The sequence below is a fragment of the Lissotriton helveticus genome, chromosome 2_1, assembly GCF_964261635.1.
Source record: "Lissotriton helveticus chromosome 2_1, aLisHel1.1, whole genome shotgun sequence".
In the NCBI taxonomy this organism is placed as follows: Eukaryota; Metazoa; Chordata; class Amphibia; order Caudata; family Salamandridae; genus Lissotriton; species Lissotriton helveticus.
Window position 1 is genome coordinate 1,144,364,987 of NC_136059.1, and position 18,820 is coordinate 1,144,383,806.

General features: G+C 50.7%; 1 protein-coding gene across 2 annotated transcripts in view; it reads right to left on the bottom strand.

Annotated features, from left to right (window-relative positions):
* Positions 1 to 18,820, bottom strand: part of CCDC171 (coiled-coil domain containing 171) — a 2,807,212-nt gene that overhangs the window by 2,099,806 nt on the left and 688,586 nt on the right. For both annotated transcript variants that reach the window (XM_078675985.1, XM_078675986.1), the window contains one exon: positions 9,762 to 9,913. In XM_078675985.1, the coding sequence (XP_078532111.1) occupies positions 9,762 to 9,913 (152 nt within the window). The remainder of the gene's footprint in view (positions 1 to 9,761; positions 9,914 to 18,820) is intronic.

The window sequence follows — 18,820 nt, forward strand, 5'->3', positions numbered from 1 at the left end:
GCAGCACAACCAAACGCGGGAAAACACAGGTTCAAACCACCAACTCCAAGGAACCAAAATCACGTACACAGCGCCCCCTCTGGTGGTGTCCTAAATAGATGATGACGCTTCCTACCATTTTAAGCCTTCTGGTAGCCGTAGTTTATGTCACTTTTTAAAGCAATGTTCTCGCAGCCAGCGCTACTGGCGCTCAATTCATGACAGTGAGGGTGAGGGAGGGTGAGGGTGTGAGAGGGTGAGGGGGCTGGTGTGAGAGTGAGTGAGGGTGTGTGAGAGTAAGAGGGTGTATGAGGGTGGGTGAGAGGGTGAGTGAGTATGTGAGAGGGTGTGAGAGGGGGAATGAGGGTGTGTGATGGTGAGAGGGTGTGCGAGGGTGAGTCAGGGTGTGAGGGTGAGAGGGTGAGAGGGTGTGTGAGGGTGTGAAGGTGAGGGTGTGTGAGGGTGAGGGGGTGAGAGAGTGGGTGAGGGTGGGTGAGGGTGAGGGGGTGCGAGGGTGTGAGGGTGAGTGGGTCTGAGGGTGAGGGTGTGAGAGGGTGTGTGAGGGTGAGAGGGGGTGAGGGTGAGTGTGTGTGAGGGTGAGGGGGTGTGAGGGTGAGGGGGTGTGATGGTAAGGGGTTGTGAGGGGGTGTGAGGGTATGAAGGTGAGGGTGTGTTAGGGTGAGGGTGTGTGAGGGTTATGGGGTGAGGGGATTTGAGGGTGAGGGGGTGTGAGGGTAAGGGTGTGAGGGGGTGTGAGGGTGAGGGGGGGTGAGGGTGTGAGGGTGGGGGGTGTGAGGGTGAGGTGGTGTGAGGGTGAGGGGGTTTGAGAGTGAGGGGTGTGAGGGTGATTGTGAGGGTGAGGGGGTGTGAGGGTGAGGGGGTGTCAGGGTGAGGGGGTGTGAGGGTGAGGGGGTGTGAGGGTGAGGGGGTGTGAGGGGGTGAGGGTGAGGGGGTGAGGGTGAGGGGGTATGAGGGTGAGGGTATGTGAGGGTGTGAGGGTGAGGGGTTGTGAGGGTGAGTGGGCTGAGGGTGAGGGGGTGTGAGGGTGAGGTGGTGTGAAGGGGTGTGTGAGGGTGAGGGGGGTGAGAGGGGTGAGGGGTGTGAGGGTGAGGGGGTATGAGGGTGAGGGTGAGGGGTTGAGGGGGTGTGAGGGTGAGGGGGTGTGAGGGTGACGGGGTGTGAGGGGTGTGATGGTGAGGGGGTTAGTGAGGGTGAGGGGTGTGAGGGTGAGGGTGTGAGGGTGAGGGTGTGAGGGTGTTATGGGGAGGGGGTGTGAGGGTGAGGGGGTGTAAGGGTGAGGGGTGTGGGTAAGAGGGTGTGTGAGGGTGATAGTGTGAGGGTGAGAGGGTGAGGGGGTTTGAGGGTGAGGGTGTGTGAGGGGGAGAGGGTTTGTGAGGGTGTGAGGGTGGGTGAGGGTATGTGAGGGTGAGGGTGTGTGAGGGTGAGGGTGTGAGGGTGAGTGAGGATGTGACTGTGACTGTTAGTGTTTCTGTGAATGTTCTCTGCAGACTCGCGCCTGCTTTTTTAAGCTAAAAAGATTCTTGGAATGACCGCTGTAGCAGTTGATGGCACTGAAGCTGAGGAGAAAGCGTTTGAGAGAACGACCTTCTCAAGGGGAGGCGGGGTCACGGTGGGACGGGGAGGGGCTTCAGAGATCATATCTAGCCTTGGTGAGACCGGCGCTGGCAGGGAGGTGAAAGAAGCGGTGTGTGAAAGAGGGGTGGGGGAAATGTTTGTCTAGGATTGGGAAAAAGGTTTGCGTGAGCTGTCAAGCCCCAATTGGCCACAAGGGGATGGTTCATTTGGAAAGAAAGGGGAGGGAGTCGCTGCAGTATGGGTTGGGGAGGGAGAGCCTAGACAAGCCCAGGAAAATTTGCTGCTTCAGTCCAGTTTGGTCTGATCTGGTGCAGTTGACTTGTGATAACATGTTACTTGTGCAACCGTGAACACATACAAAGGCAAGGACTTTGGCCCTCCTAAGCCTCACGAATTTAACCCACAGGAGTTTTCTTGGGAGGAGGCTACAGTGGAGGCTGACAAAACCTAGGTATTGGGGGTCGGATCACTAACAAGCATTGGCGGCCATGAAATCAAATTAACACAAGCGCTCGCCATTTGTCTCTAAGCATCGTCCTTTTCAGACTGGGCGCCCGGACATCCTGCTGGGGTAAAAGGTTCCTTATCTTCTTTATGGGGCCATCTGGGCCCATAAAGAAGATAAGAAACCTTTTACGCCAGCAGTAAGTCGGGTAAGTCAATCTGAAAAGGATGGGGCTTAAACAGAAAGAAGAACGTCACTAGGACCTCTTCTCCAGTGGCTGGCCACCGTTTAGGAGGCTAGCCAATGGAGAAGAGGGGCGGGGCTTAACCTCGCTAGTGATGTACTCTCTATCTCATTAAGTCTCGCCAACGAGACTGCCCAAGCACAGCCATCACAGGCTGAGACTTAAAAAGAATGATGTTGGCTAGCAGCCATCCATGGCGGCGGTGTAGCAGAGGAGCTCCGTGAGGCAGGTGGCCCACCACGTAAATCCGATTAAGCATCCGACCTATTTTTTCCTCTGGGGGCATATCCCACAGTCGGGGTTTGAGTGGCACCGTCCGGTGAAACTCCGGTCAAAATCCGATGCCGGGAACCGGGAGAAACGTGACCTCTCCAGCCACGGCCTGCCCACAGATCTAAAGCACCACACTACAGTGCCCGTCTGCCCGACCGGAAGTGAGGGCTCTACGGAGAGTTCACCGGAAGCGGACCCGACTGTATGCGACGAGGAGCACTCTTGATGAGACCTGGTCCGGTCAGTTATGGACTCTAAATCCTTGTACCGGCACAGACCCAGTGAAGAACGGCCAGGACTCTTATGTACCACTGTGATCTGCGAGAGAGAGACAACGTCAATCGTGCACCACTGGTGAAGCCTGGACGCACGGAGCGGGCGGCGAGGCACTGAAGGACAGTGAGCCCCCTTCAGGGTCTCTTTCATCACTCGCACACCTCCCCTCCTCCCTCGACCGCCACCGGCCCGCAGACAACGTGCCTCCCTTGCCGGGCGGAGCAGTAGGGCATCGAAGGGTGCAGAGCACAGTGGCGAACGCGCTCGATTGGCAGCGCCAGCAGGAACAAGCACGAGCCCCACACAATAGCGGCCGAAACACGCCAGGACACCCGGTAAGGAGGCAACTTGAGCCACAGACCCACAAAGAGCGCACAGGGGGCTAGTGGCTTCCGGTCACGATCTGGGCGCACAGGGGAATTACACGCGGCACGAGGGCGAGGGCCCCACAGGCACCTCGGCCTGTATATACAAATGACAGTGAATCTGCCAGTGCCATTAGAGGAGGGAAGGTCGGTGGGGCAGTGCTTCCCTGCGGCAGCCCAGTAGCGGCCGCCCCTGACGGCGTCAAAATCAAAGCCACCCTGGGGGCTGATTGCAGGAGCGATACGCGATAGAGGACCTCGGCAGCACCTACCAAGGGAGAGCCCTACCAGTGGGTCACCTGCAGCGCCACACCCACACACTGAGAGCAGGGCCTGGGCCGGTGCAGAATTGTCGGACTCCTGAGAACCCGGAGCACGAACGCCATGGCAGGTAGAGGGCCGAAAAATACCTCGACGCAGGCGGGACTGGACAAATACGCCTATGATAAACACACTCCGACACCGGTGGGGGTCGCACATCCACAGGCAAGAACACAGAAGGAGATGGGGGCAAAAAAGTAACACTGGAAGACATAATGCAAGCCTTAACTAATGTACAGTCAACAGTGGGATCAATCTCCACAGATGTTAACCTCCTGCGTACAGACTTTTACAAAATGACGGAGCGTGTGAAACAGGTCGAGGTGGTCACGAAGTCCCTAGTGGAGGATACCTCGGAGCTGCAGCTAGCGATGGAACGCATGGAAGCCGCGAATAAACATCTCAGAAAGAGATTGGACGATCAGGAAGGGCGCTCAAGACGCAACAACGTTCGAATTATTGGGGTGCCGGAGACAGAAGGCAAACGAGCGATGGACCTCTACATTGAACACATGATCAAAACCAAACTGCAACCCAAAGGTTTACCGCACTTCTTCTCGGTGGAAAGAGCGCACAGAGTACCAGGCGGAGCGCCAAAACCGGGAGCGGCGCTGAGACCAGTACTGGCCAGGCTGTTTAATTACAGAGACAGGGATGTGATACTTCAAGCAGCCAGGAATTCACCGCCCATAAAGATACAGAATTCGACGATAGCCTTCTTTCCAGACTACACGGCTGAAGTGTCCCGCCACCGGAAGACTTTCGTAGAAGTGAAGAAGGCGTTGAGAGCAAAAGAATTACCTTACTCGATGCTCTTCCCGGCATCACTGCGAGTGGTAGCTGATCGTAAGACCTGTTTTTTTGACACACCTGAAGCTGCACAGGATTGGCTGGAGGGTTGGCGACAGGTGGGAGCTCCGCGCCGTTCCAACAGAACTCAACTAGACCATCAGGGCGAGAACATCGCGGGAGCACAGACATCGGAGCGAAACCATTTAGGACACCCGTCAGAAGCGGGATCAGTAAACGGGGATCAGTGACTAGCATCCTGAAGAACCGGCACAGGCTCATGACAATGGATCGTAAATAGGCCGGGCGTGTTGCCCTTGTGTTCTGGACGGGGGATGCCCGCAGAGGACAGGAGGGGCCGCCGCCTCGTGGGGAATCCTACCCCACCAAGCAAGTAAGATGGTTTGGGAAAGGGAAAAGCACTCTGCGAAGTTGGGGAGGCGGGCGGTTCTGTGTCCGTGGAGCAGGGAGACAGGGAGGGGGGATGGGAAGGGAGGGGAGTTCTTTGTTCTTGTTCAAGTTACACATGTGATGACAAGTTATGATGAAGCATACATGCACACTACTCCACAGAGCGGCGGATACATTGCACTGACGTGGGAAGACAGGCAGGACGCTTGCAACACACCTCACAATGACAAACCACTTACAAACCACCGCTCATAGCGGTACGACACTACAGACCACAGTTCAACCTCTACGACTCCTAACCTAGAACGTAAGGGGGCTGGGAGACCAAATTAAACGGGGGCTGGTGCTGCGGGCGATCAAGTGACCGAACCCAGCTCTGGTCCTGGTACAGGAAACGCACCTCACTGGACGGCCACACCAAGCACTAGATAGAAGGGGCTACCGAATGGCAACACACTCAGAATTCACCTCAGGTTCAAGGGGGACGGGCATCCTGATGAAAAAGTCCTCCCCATTCATTCTTTCACATACCAGGGTGGATGACCAAGGACGCTTCGCAGCAGTTCATGGACAGTGGGAGGGCAGGCCCCTCAACATAGTGTCAGTTTACATACCCCCAGCACTCCATGGAGGGGCCCTGCCAGCGCTGGGTGAATTCCTCTTGAATCTCCCTACAGGGGATACCATCATTGGAGGTGACTTTAATTCAGTAGTTGACTCGACACTGGATAAATTCCCGATACGAGCACACACAACCGGTCCTTCCGGTCTAAGGGGATTCCTGGAAGCGATGGGTCTGGCGGATATATGGAGGGATAAACACCCCACCGCGAAACAATATACCTACCATTCGACTGTTGACAACAAATTGACTATTTCCTGCTGCTCAGGGAGGGTACGCACACCGTAGACACCATAGATATATTGCCCAGAGGAATCTCTGACCATTCTCCGATAGTAATGACTCTCTGAAGCAGGGAAAAGACGCGTAAAAGCCATCTACCCTAATTACCTGCAGATCCCCCAAATTAAGAAAGACCTCAAGAAAATGACTAAATATTACTTTGAGGAAAATGCGGATTCAGTAGATTCGCCCTCAATTCTTTGGGAGGCCTATAAGACGGTCCTTCGGGGCCAAGCAATAGCATCCATTACGGGCCATAAAAAGTCACGACAGCAACAACTTGCTGAATTAGAACTATCTTTGCACTCAGCGAACGTGGATCATATGGCCGATCCCACTGAGCACACGGCACATACACTGCAACTGCGCCAGCAGCAATACAAGGATCATCTTAGATTGCAGGTGATCGACAGTGTCTCGACCACGGGGCATAAAATATACGATGTGGGCTACAAGGCCGGGAAAATGCTGGCGTGGCTGGACAAGAGAGGGGGTGACAATAGGGGCATACAACGAATACACACGAGGGAGGGAGCGTTTCGGACGCACCCCAAGGAGATAGTGCACACATTGGCGGAGCACTTTGAAAAGGTCTACACCCCTGACAGAGAAGTCATGGAAGGTGTAGCGCTGGACGCACTTAGCCACATAGTGACCCGGACACTTACACCAGACGCAGCTCATGAACTGGACTCCGACCTCACGAAGGAAGAAATACAGCTAGCTATACATGTGATACCTTCAGGGAAAGCCCTAGGTCCGAACGGCATCCCCATAGAATGGTTTAAAACCGTGTCTGAGAAGCTCAGCTCCCCGCTGTTAGCAATGTACACGGAAAGCCTATCGAGTACAATACTACTGCTGGACCAAAGAACCGCGACTATAGTCGCGATTCCTAAGCCCGGTAAACCGCTGGGAGATTGCTCATCATACCGCCCGATCTCCTTTCTTAATGCAGAGGCGAAAATCCTCGCGAAATTACTAGCCACTAGATTGATAGCCCATCTTCCACAGCTGATACACCCGGACCAATCCGGCTTCATGCCCAATAGGAACACTGGCCTCAATCTCAGGCGTGTAAACGGGATTCTGGCACGGGCCCCACTACTATTGGAACCGGCGGTGATCCTTTCCCTCGACGCTAAGATGGCGTTCGACATGGTAGAGTGGGGACACCTTTTTGCCGTCCTGTCCCATATGGGATTCGGCCCTAAGTACATTGCATGGGTGCGCCTCCTATACGCCAAACCAGTGGCACAGGTCACGGCCAACGGCCACATATCGCACACATTCCAATTGGCGAGAGGTACCCGTCGGGGCTGTCCCTTGTCACCCCTGCTATTTGCTCTGGTTCTGGAACCGCTGGCGACATTAATTAGGACTGAAAGGCATTAGTTGGAAAGAGGGATGGGAAGACCGGATATCGCTCTACGCCGACGACATGTTGGTATACTTGACGGACCCGGACAGGAGCATACCGGCACTCCTTGCGATCTGTGATGCCCACGGGAGAACGTCGGGCTACACTTTGAACTGGTCAAAATCAGTGCTCTACACCCTGAAAGGTCCAGAGCCCACCCTCGCGGAAGACTGCCCTCTAGTGCGTGCCTCGGGCTTTTTTAAATACCTAGGAATTTATGTCACCGACAATCAGGCGAATTTTTTAACAAAAATCTGAAACCGTCCCTGGAGCGTCTGCGCAGAGACGTGAAACATTGGGCGTCACTGCCACTAACGCTCCTCGGAAGAGCAGCGCTCTACAAAATGATGGCGCTTCCGCGCTTTTTATACGCATTAGAAAACACTCCCTACCCGGTATCGCAAAGGTACTTTCAACAAGTAACGGCGTTAGTCTCCAACCTATTATGGGACAACCGCCTAGCACGCATTACGCACATCAAGCTCAACAAAAGCTGGTACGAGGGTGGGATTGCACTGCCCAACCTGCAAATGTATTACTGGGCAGCGCATCTTAAAATTATTAACCAGTGGCTTCACGCGCCCCAGGACGACCCAGCCTACAGGGCTGACAGGGCACAATTAGGCACAGATAGCATGCTCGCAGCCGTCTATGAAAGAAGCAAGGTGGCAAAATTGACAGGACCCACGAAACACACAGCCACCCTATGGCATATCGCCCAGGCGAACCTGGGTTGGAAGGACACGATCACTAAGCTTACTCCACTCTGGGATACCAAGGCGTTGGGATGATTGAGGCGAAGCAAGGGGTTCGCACAATGGGACAGCATCGGTATATCCACGGAAGGGGATCTGTGGGACAGAAGGAGTGTGATCCCGTTCTCCCTGCTCCAGCAACAGTATGCCTTAGGACCGAACGAAACTTACCGATATGTGCAGATCAGACACGCATTGCTACAGGCCATACCGCCAGACACTGACATCCCGGAGTCCTCTCCACTAGAAGACAGACTACTTACTGACTTTATTCAGCATAGGGCGACTTCCCTCACCTACCGTAAATTAATTAATAACCTACCAAACCCCACACTAAAATTAAGAGAGAAATGGATAGAGGAGGTGGGCGACAGGGACGATAACGAGTGGAATGAGGTGCTGGCGTCCCCAAAAGAAGTGGGTATTTCGGCAAAGTTCAGACTAGTTCAACTCAAGATCCTACATTGGATATACTATACTCGAACTATGCTACACAAGCTACGAAGAGCACCACACCCCTACTGTCTTCGTGGCTGCGGAGAGGAGGGGACACTAATGCATACCCTCTGAGAGTGCTCCCTGGTAATTGAATACTGGAGGCAGGTGATGCATACTATTTCACAAACGCTTGAAGTCTCGCTAGTACCAGAGCCACGTAAATGCATTCTGAACGTATGGGACCCAAATGACTTATCCAGATATGGTAAACTGTGGGGCACATTAGGCATCATGGTGGCTAAGAGAGATATAGCACAGAGGTGGGGCGCTTCAGACCTGCCCACTCTGACGATGTGGACCAGACACATGGACATGCTGATGATTACGGAACGTGCAGTATATGTCACCAGGGCCAGCCCGCGCAAATGGAATAAAGTGTGGACTCCTTGGATTATATATAGGGGAAATATATGTGAGCCACTGCCGGAGGACGATGTCTCTAGCTCCGATGAAGAGGGTGGGGAGGAGGGAGGGGAATAGGACAAGTATTAAGGAGTGGTCGACTTGAGAAACATGACTAATGCACCAAATGCACAGGATAACGTTTCAAACTCTGTAGGGTGTGGAGGCCTGCCTAAGTGTAATTTACTAAAGCGATTGTAGTGGAGGGGATCACCGTGTATGTTTGCTATTTAGAAAAATAATAAAAATTGTTCTTAAGTTTAAAAGAAAAAAACCATAGACCTATAAGTTATCCGGAACACGAACTGACTGATCTGTGTACACCTTACTTTACCACGCCGCCGGGCCCCAGGGATGTTGACTGAAGGGCTGTGTTACTCAGACAGTGGTCAAAAGGAAATTGTGCGTAACGCGGCCGGCCCTTGGGGTTGTAGGCCTTATGCTGTGTCATTGCATAATTGTACAATAAAGGTTTTAAAAAACATAAACAAAAATAAAGAATGATGTTAACTGTTATAAGTTTATAAGTAGTCTTCTGGTGGTTCATAGTCATTAGCCTCTTCTTTTAAACGTTTCTAATAGAAGAGGCCACCGCCACAATAAGTTTCGACCTGGAAAGGAAAAAAACAACGTCTCAACTACTTTTCACCAAAGTAGAAAATGTGACAAAAAGCCTTCAGGACGAATTTGCCTGACACATTTCGAGATGATTAGCCCAAATGTTTTGGGCGACAGGTGAACAAAATGCAAATCTAAGTCGGTGCAACAGTTCATTGTGATCGTTAGACGAAATATTTTATCGGCTTCAGCTGTTCCCTTCAAAATATGAGCTTTAGATGCCTTTGGAAAACCGGCTGCCAAACACATAATAAATTGCTAGTGTTGGCCAAAATTATTGGCAAATTGAAACATGGTGACTTCCCTGTATCTTCATCTTGAAAAAGAAATACGAGTGGTGAGGCAACAGACTTTTAAATTTAAGAATAACAGTAATTTGAAAATTTTTTGTGGCAAAATCCTGATAGAAAGAAAAGCAGTGATATAGCATACGTTAAATTACATTTAAAAAGGGCAAATACTTACTGCTGCGCCTTTTGAACCCATTCCTCAGCATTGGCTCTTTCTTCTCTATACGCCATTTCTAAATCTCTGTACTTTTTCCGGAGTTTATCTAATTTACTTTTTGCTTCTGCTCTTTCTGTTTGCAAAGATTTTTCCAGTTCTTCAATGCGCAACTTAAAAGTGAAGGAAAGGGAAAAAGTGACAACCCATACCAAATAATCTATATGAATCTCAATAGAAAATGAAGTAAAAGCTACTTGTAATCTTAGTTCTCATAAAAGGAAATCTTCATTACAGTCATAAGCAGTCCAGTCTTTGGACTATTCACATAGAACTAAATGCAGGGATTTAGATCTTGCCTAGATGTACTTTCAGTTTTTTGGGGGATTCACAAACATTCCCAGAAGTGTATTTTAAAGATTCTGGGAATATCATTTGACTATGGCATACCTCTGGGAATATGTAAAGAGGGCTGTGGGTCAGCACAACCTGAAAACGGAGCACAGCATAAATAGACGATACTGAGCGTCTCAATTGTTTACACCTAAAATAAATATTCTTGACTCAAAAGCTCAAAGGCACATACATTTAATCACACCTTTTTCTTGTGATATTTGTGACCATTTCATAAGAAAATGAATACATCATTGTTTGTCAAAACAAATATTGAAATTTCACTGTGTCTTCATATTGAAAGACTCTTCCATAAGTCATACAATAACATAAAATGTCAATGACAAATTCATACAGGTATCAAGTTGTTCAGATACAAATCCCAATGCATTTCAGGTTCAACAATGGAACCCTTCCTCAGGGGAAGTTTCAAATGTTCATGAAGAACAGGTAATGTCCAAGTGTTTGCTCCACAGGAACATGTGCTCACGCTTTTTCTTTTCCTCTTCTACTTTTGCTTTCATTCTGAGTGCAAATCCTACTTAGGAAATGGCCTTAATGTAAATATCTGTATAAACAAAATGCAAATACCGGTACCATGTACCAATACGTTTTTAATTGTGTTGTAGGTTCCTGTGGAGCAAACACTTGGACATTACCTGTTCTTCATGAACATTTGAAACTTCCCCTGAGGAAGTGTTGTTTCCTAGATTCAACAGGGTTTCCCCTATCTTTATTGTAGGGTTTAGTAGAATTTGTGAATCCTCTCAATGTATGGGAGAAGGATTGAAGCCATTAGATTAGTCATCAAAGTATTTTCCTTATTCATTGCATTGCTGCAAATGAAATCCTTATATGTTCTTTGCTGATGATGACCAATATCATACGAAGCTTTAGTCTTCCTTCGATGAATTTTGTACTTATGCAGCATGTCCTTGAGATTGTTATATATCAGTCTGGCTTGGAGTTCGTAATAAACATTTTTAACTTCAAGGTATTGACAGACTTTTATTGTGTGGTCCTAATGATCACACTGTACTTGGAGAAATACATTGTTGTCAACCCCATTTCCTCTTAGACTACTATCAAGGCCTATTGGCCATAGTTAAATTGAAAGAAATGGCCCACAGTGTTCTCACATGATAGCATACTGAGGATGGTTAGTACCTGAAGTAGAGGGGTTGGAAAACTCGTACTTTAGATTAGTTCAGACCCAACCTCAGTCCCCAATTTCCAGGTTTTGATTTGGAGAATCGTTGATGTTCCAGTAGTTCGAAAGCGAGCTGTTAACAGTGAAGGAGTGAGTATAATTGGGTTGTGTGTAAACAGCTTATGCTTAGCTTGCAGTGTTTGTGGTAATTGTGTGGTGTCTTGCAGAGATTGTGTGATATGATATGGTAACGTTTTAGATGGTGGTGTGATTGTAGCGCTCATTGTGGAGACGTTGTTATCAAGTCTGAGGTGGCCCAAAATTATGTTAAAAAGTGTAGAAGACTGCTGAGGTTTTGTGGAGTTTGTCGTGTCCTTTGTGGGTTCCACAGCTCCTTCCTCAAAAGGACTGGGCAGGCAGCTGGACTGGGTATGGCTAGCATTGCAAACACTCAAAGTTGTCTACACTGGGAGACTGTGGTATCCAGTCCATACCAGATGGTGAGCTTCACCACATACCTACCATCCACCAAAGCTTGGTTGAGGATGGTATGGTCCTCCTCAGGCAGCATGGAAGCAGCGGTGTAACCGAGTTCCACAATGCATGGGAATAGGAAATATTCGCTCAAGAGGCATGCAATGTACATTGACCTCAAGGGAAGGCTGGTGGAAGAGAATATGCTCTTCCCAAAGGTGTCCAGCCTCTTGGATTCCCTACCCAATGAAGTATCAGGGATTGCACTCGATCTGACCTTTGATTGTAATGCCTGAACCACCAGGATCTAAGGGGAGGGTTACCGGGTCTCCCGGGGTGGGATGGTGTCAATGGGTAACCAGTCGTCGCATAAAGGTCCCTGTGCAGGGTAACACCCATGCCTCCAGGAACATGTTTGTTAGAACTGGGGGTCTCTAGTTGGCAGGGGTAGGTACCACTGTCCAAATAGGGACCCTTGCTTCTTGTCAGGGTAAGGAGGAAACACTCTATAGATAACCTCTGCTCACCCCCTTGGTAGCTTGGCACAAGCAGTCAGGCTTATCCAAAAGCAATGTGTAAAGTATTTGTACCAACACTCACAGTAACACAGTGAAAACACCACAAACTGACTCCACAACAGTTTAGAAAAATAAAGGTATTTAATCTAAACTACACAAGACCAAAGCGACAATAACACAGTTCAAGAATATGGTTGCAAAAAGAGTTCTTAAGGTGGCGATAAAAATAACCGACAGTTGCGTGAAAAGTTCACAGTTGCGTCACGTTTATCCAACAGTACCTTTAAATGCGACAAAGTTCCAAAGCAGAAGCTGGTGCAGTGGAAAACAAGTGATGCGTTGCTCCTGAGACCAAGGGGAGGCGTTGGCGACAGCCCCACTGCAGCAGCGGGCATGTAGCGAAGAATCCGGTCTGTATGGGGAGGAAGGCGATGACTTGTATGGATTCCGGTGCGTAGGTTCCGTAGGAAATATTCTCCCACAAAGGCACGATGTGATAATCTGTAGGTGCTGCGACAATCTCTGGGGCGGCGATGCGCGGACCAGCGGTGATCTTCCACTCGCAGCTCCTCGATGCGATGGCTCTGCGACAACTCTCGCAGCGACGTGATGCGGTCCACAAGCAAGCGGTGCAGCGATCTCACCCAGCGAAGACAGGCTCTGCGATGATGTTCGCAGCGATGGTAATCTTTCCGCAAATGAAGGGTGCGACGTCTCTGTCAGCGGCAACAGGCGCTGCGACGATCTCGACCTTCGTAGCGGCAGGAATTTCCTCGCACAGTCGGGGATGCGCTCCGCAAGTAAGCGATGCGATAACTTTTCTGTAGCAAAGTCTCTCAAATCTTGGTTTCCAGCTTCCCAACACAGGTGCATCTTCCAGAGGCACCACAACTGGCCCAAGCACTCTAGGAAGGACAGAACTCTCTCAGCAGAGTTCAGAGAAGCTGGGGGTGGAGTCCCTTTGTTCCTGGGACTTCAAAAACAGGGAGCCAGCTCTTTTCAGGCCCTTGGAGATTCCTTCAAGCAAGGGGACACAGCACAAAGCAAAGTCCCTCCCCTCTCCTTGGCAGCAAAGCAACACCAGGTCAGTCCAGCAGACCAACAGCAGGATAGTCTTCCTTCTTCAGGTTCAGAGGTTCCTTCTTGATTCCAGGATGATCTAATTTTCTGCAGTCAGGGGTTCTGTACTTATACCCCTAAAAGCATTTGATCCCTTTGTGCAGGAGGGGTCTGAGCCCGGTCTGAACCAGTTCTGGGTGTTATTTAGGCACTTTGTTTTCCTGGCCTCTCCTTTCCTTTCAGCGAGAGGGGCAGGGTCGTCAGCCGCCCAGCAGGAGGTGGAGCCAGCATTGTGGAAGGCAGGCACAGCCCTAGGTGCTATCCCCTCCCACCACTCTAGAAGCAGATGGAACTATTCAGCCCAGGGATGGCCCACTCAGACTCTGGGAGCCACCCCGACCCTGTCACTCACAAACCAGACAGTCAGTTCACAAACAGGCCAAGGCACACAGAAAGGTCAGACAAGAGAACAGCAACTTTCTAAAAGTGCTGTTCTCAAACACAGGATTTAAAAACAACCTTTCCTAAAAGATGTGTTATTAAATACTGAGTTCAGGGATACCAGACTTGTATGTCCTATTTTGCTCCAATGGGAAGATATGCTGGTAGCCACTGTAGCCAGCATCCCCCATGATAGCCTATGGGGCAAGATAGCCTAACAATAGTGAAAAATGAAAATGGCTGTAATTCACTACCAGAGCATGTCAGCTGCACAAGTACATGCTCTACCTTTAACATACACTGCACCCTGCCCAAGGGGGTACCGTGGGCCTTCCATAGGTGTGACTAATGTGTACAGAAAGGGAAGGGTTAGGCCTGGCCAGCGGGGGCACTGACCAGGAGGACATGGCAGTTCACAGACTGCACACAGGCACTGCGGTGGCAGGCCTGAGACACCATTTTAGGGCTACTCATGTGGGTGGCACAATCAGTGCTGCAGGACCACTAGTAGCATTTGTTATCATCAGCCCTGGCACACTCAATGCACTTTACTAGGGACTTCTTGGTGACACAAATTTCCAATCGTGGATAACCAATCATAATAACAATTTACACAGGGAGCACTTGCACTTTGACACTGAACAGCAGTGGCAAAGTGCCCAAAGCATCTAAACCAGCAAAACCGAAATCCAGCACAGCAACAAAAATACAGGAGGTAGAGGCAAAAAAAGATAGGGGGAAACCATGCCAAAGATACCAGGTCTAACACATGTCCCCTCCAGCTGAAAGTGGGGAGAACTACCCACCCTCTTGGAAGTTCTCTTCACTAAGGCGGAAAAAACTGGACAGATCATCAGCATTGACCTGTTCTGTGCCAGGGCGGTGTTCCACCGTGAAGTCCATTCCCTGTAGGGAGATGGACCACCTCAACAGTTTTGGGTTCTCACCCTTCATCCGCATTAACCATCTGAGAGGACTGTGGTCAGTCTGAACACGGAAGTGAGTCCCAAACAGGTAGGGCCTCAGCTTCTTCAGAGCCAAGACCACAGCAAAAGCTTCCCTTTCAATTGCACTCCACCTCTGTTCCCTGGGGAGTAGCCTCCGGCTAATGAAAGCTACAGGTTGGTCCCAGCCCTCGTCTGTCATCTGTGAGAGTACTGCTCCCACACCATGCTCTGAAGCGTCTGTCTGCACTATGAACTCACTGGAGAAGTCAGATGCCTTGAGCACCGGTGCTGTGCACATGGCAGTCTTCAGGGCATCAAAAGCAGTTTGGCAGGCTTCGGTCAAATTCACTTTTCTGGGCTGATTCCTGGAAGTCAGCTCTGTCAAGGGGGCAACGATGGTGCCATATCCCTTGACAAACGGTCTGTAATACCCGGTGAGTCCTAAGAAGGCTCTCACCTCTGACTGGGTTGGGGGCTCCTCAGCCAGAATGGTATCAGTCTGGCCGCTCCCTACCTGGTGTCCCAAGTACACCACAGATCCCTGCCCTATCTGGCACTTGCTGGCCTTGATAGTGAGGCCTACCCTTTGCAGATGCTTCAACACTTCACAGAGGTGTTGCAAGTGTTACTCCCACGTGGAGCTGAACACAGCAATGTCATCCAGGTATGCGGCGCTGAATTCCTCCAGCCCGGTCAGTACCTGGTTGACCAGTCTCTGGAAGGTGGCAGGGGCATTCTTCAACCCAAAGGGCATGACTCCGAACTGGAAGTGCCCCTCAGGCGTTGAGAATGCACACCTCTCCTTGGCCCCATCAGTTAAGGCAATCTGCCAGTACCCAGAAGTTAAATCAAACGCACTGAGGTTCCGGCAGCTCCCAACCGATCCACGAGCTCATCAACTCTGGGGATGGGGTGTGCGTCAGTCTTGGTGACCGCATTGAGCCCATGGTAGACTACACAGAGTTCTGGAGTTGCACCGGGCGCAGCAGCTTTTGGGACTAAGACCACTGGGCTAGCCCAGAGGCTGCTGGAAAGCTCAATTACCCCTAGCACCAACATCTTGGAAACCTCTTCCTTGATGCTGGCCCTGACCTTGTCAGCTACCCTGTAAAATTTCTGTGTCACAGGCAGAACTTCTCCAGTGTCCACATCATGGACGCACCAATTGGTGACACCTGGGGTCAGGGAGAACAGGGAGGAAAACTGACCCAACACCTGGCGACAGTCCCTCTGCTGCTCTGGGGTCAGGGTGGGCGAGAGGACCACACCATCCACTGACCCGTCTTGCTCCTTAGCTGCCAGGAGGTCAGGGAGAGGATCACTATCCTCTTCATCTCCAGCATCTGTAGCCATGAGCATTGTCACTTCAGACCTCTCAAAGTGGGGTTTGAGGCGGTTCACATGCAAGACTCTCAGGGGCTGCCTGGGAGTCTTCAAGTTAACCAGGTAGGTTACTTCCCTCTTGCACTCTACCACCTCATATGGCCCAGTCCACTTGTCTTGGAGTGCGCAAGGCTCCACTTGTGCCATCACCCACACTTTCTGCCCAGGTTGAAATTCGACCAGAGTGGTATTTTGGTCGTACCATCTTTTCATTTCTTCCTGGCTAGCTTCCAGCTTCTCCTGAGCGAGCTTCTTGAAGCGTTGTGTCTGGTTGCAGATGGCCAGCACATAGCTGAACACATGCTGGGGGGTTTTCCCACAGGATTTATCCCACCCCTCCTTCACCAGTGTGAGAGGTCCTCTAACAGGATGGCCATACAGGATTTCAAAGTGACTGAACCCTAAGGACTTCTGAGGCACCTCCCTGTAGGCAAACAACAGGCATGGTAGAAAGACGTCCCACTTCCGTTTCATAGGCTCCGTTAGTCCCATAATCATACCTTTCAGGGTGCGGTAGAACCTTTCAACCAACCCATTTCCTTGAGGGCGGTAAGAAGTGGTGAACTTATAAGTTAACCCACACTCCTCCCACAGAGACGTCATGTACCTAGAGATGAAGTTGGTACCCCGGTCGGAGACCACCACTCTGGGGAACCCCACTCAGGAAAAGATCCCCATCAATGCACAGCCCACCACAGGTGCTGTGATTGTTCTGAAAGGGACTGCTTCCGGGTACCGAGTGGCATGGTCCACCAAGACCAGGATGAACCTGTTGCCTAAGGCTGTCTTGGGGTCCAGGGGCCCCACAATGTCGATGCCCACCCTTTCGAAAGGGTGGGCATCACAGGAAAGGGTTGGAGGGGTGCCTTGCACTTCACTCCAGTCTTGCCACTGGCCTGACATGTTTGGCAAGATCTACAAAAGGCACCAACGTGCCTCTTCATCTGGGGCCAGTAGAAGTGGGTGACAAGCCTGTGGTGGATCTTGTCTTGCCCCAGATGTCCTGCAAGAGGCACGTCATGAGCCAGACCCATTAGGAAGTTCCTGAAGCGCGCGGGTACCACCAGCACACAGGCTGCACCGGGCTCTGCAAACTTAGGCTCACTATATAACAAGTCATCTTCCCAGTAGATGAAGTGATCTCTGGACGCGCCACCTGCTGCCTGGTCTGCAGCCTGTTGCCGCACACCAATGAGAAAAGGGCACTCTTTCTGTTCCTTACAGAATTCCTCCCTGGAGGGCCCACCTTCTTGCTGCCAATGGGTCCGCTCAGGCAGGTCGCCCAGTTCGGCCACATGTTCCCTGTAGGTTCCAGGGCATCCCCTCAGGTTCTGCTTCTTCCTGGGCTGTGGGAACGGCTTGTGCTGGTTCCCGCGTCCCCTGCCCTTTCCTCTCCTGGCAGGTCTCTGGGCCACTGTTTCAGGCTCCAGTTCTGCTGAATCACCCCTACTGGCTGCCATAGCACGTGTGGTCACACAGATCCACGCAGGCAAACCCAACATCTCCAAATGAGTTTATTTATAATTTTATTTATAAAGTTTTATATAGCGCGAACTTGATCCCGAAGGATATCAGAGCGCTTTACAAATATAGGGAAAGGTAACAATCAAAAACATGAGTCTAACTTGGGGAGTAAAATAGGCATTGAATCAAATGGTGCACACATAACAGCTCATTTATAAATCCTAAGTGAACGAGGAGTGGGCTATATGATGGAGCGCAGTTATATAAGGGGAATAAGTGAAATAATCATATGCAGGAATAATAACCAATACCAAAATAATAATCTAAACATGAGTCAAATGGGGCATCTAATAGGCATTTGAATGTCTAATAGATCATTTATATACCTGGTTGAACGAAGAAGGGCATGACGATGTAACATAATGACTTAAGGGGAGTAAATACATTACTAGGTAATGACCTGGAGAACTCTCCAGGTCATTACCTTGCAGACAGTCTACACGCAAGGCATCACTGACAACAACTTCCAAGAGACCAGAGACCCCTCCTCATTCAAAGGGAACACGCACCAACTTGCCGAGGCGCACTGAGCTGTCAGCTGCCACTACAGGGCGGAGTACATCGGGAATGACCTGCTCTTCAGACACCCACTGACACCTCACGGATGTCATGCTGGCTCCTGTGCCTCTCAGAGCCTCTATCTCCCTCCCATTGATGGTCACCTTCTGCCCGTATTTCTTAGTGTTAGGGGACAGTAAGGTTTCCTGGACCATCTCTTGGTCTCCTAAAGAGACAAGGGGCATAACTGCTGGTCCCTCCTCCCCACAGGAAATCAAATCCCCGCCCAAAGCTACACTTGCTAACCCCGGGGCTGAAGCACCAGTGGGTGCTGGATTTTTCTTGGGACATATAGGAGCAAGGTGGCCCTCCTCATTGCAGTGATAGCAGGTCGGGGTATCCCGGTTGTCCCTGTTGTCTCTATTGTTCCGCCTGACCCTAGGGGGCCATAGCTGTCTAAGTCTGGGGGGTTGAGATTCCTTTCCCTGGGAACTATTTTGGGGCCCTTGAGAGAACTCCTTTTGGTTACCCTTGTCCCCCCACTCTTCTGCTGGGAACCCTGCCCACCTTTGGCTGTGGTACCCACAATTCCTCTGTGGACCCTGGTACTGGTCCAGCGGTCTGTCTCCTTAGCAAGTTCATTGGGGTCTGTCAGCTTGCTGTCTAAAACATGCTGGCGCAGCTCTGAAACAC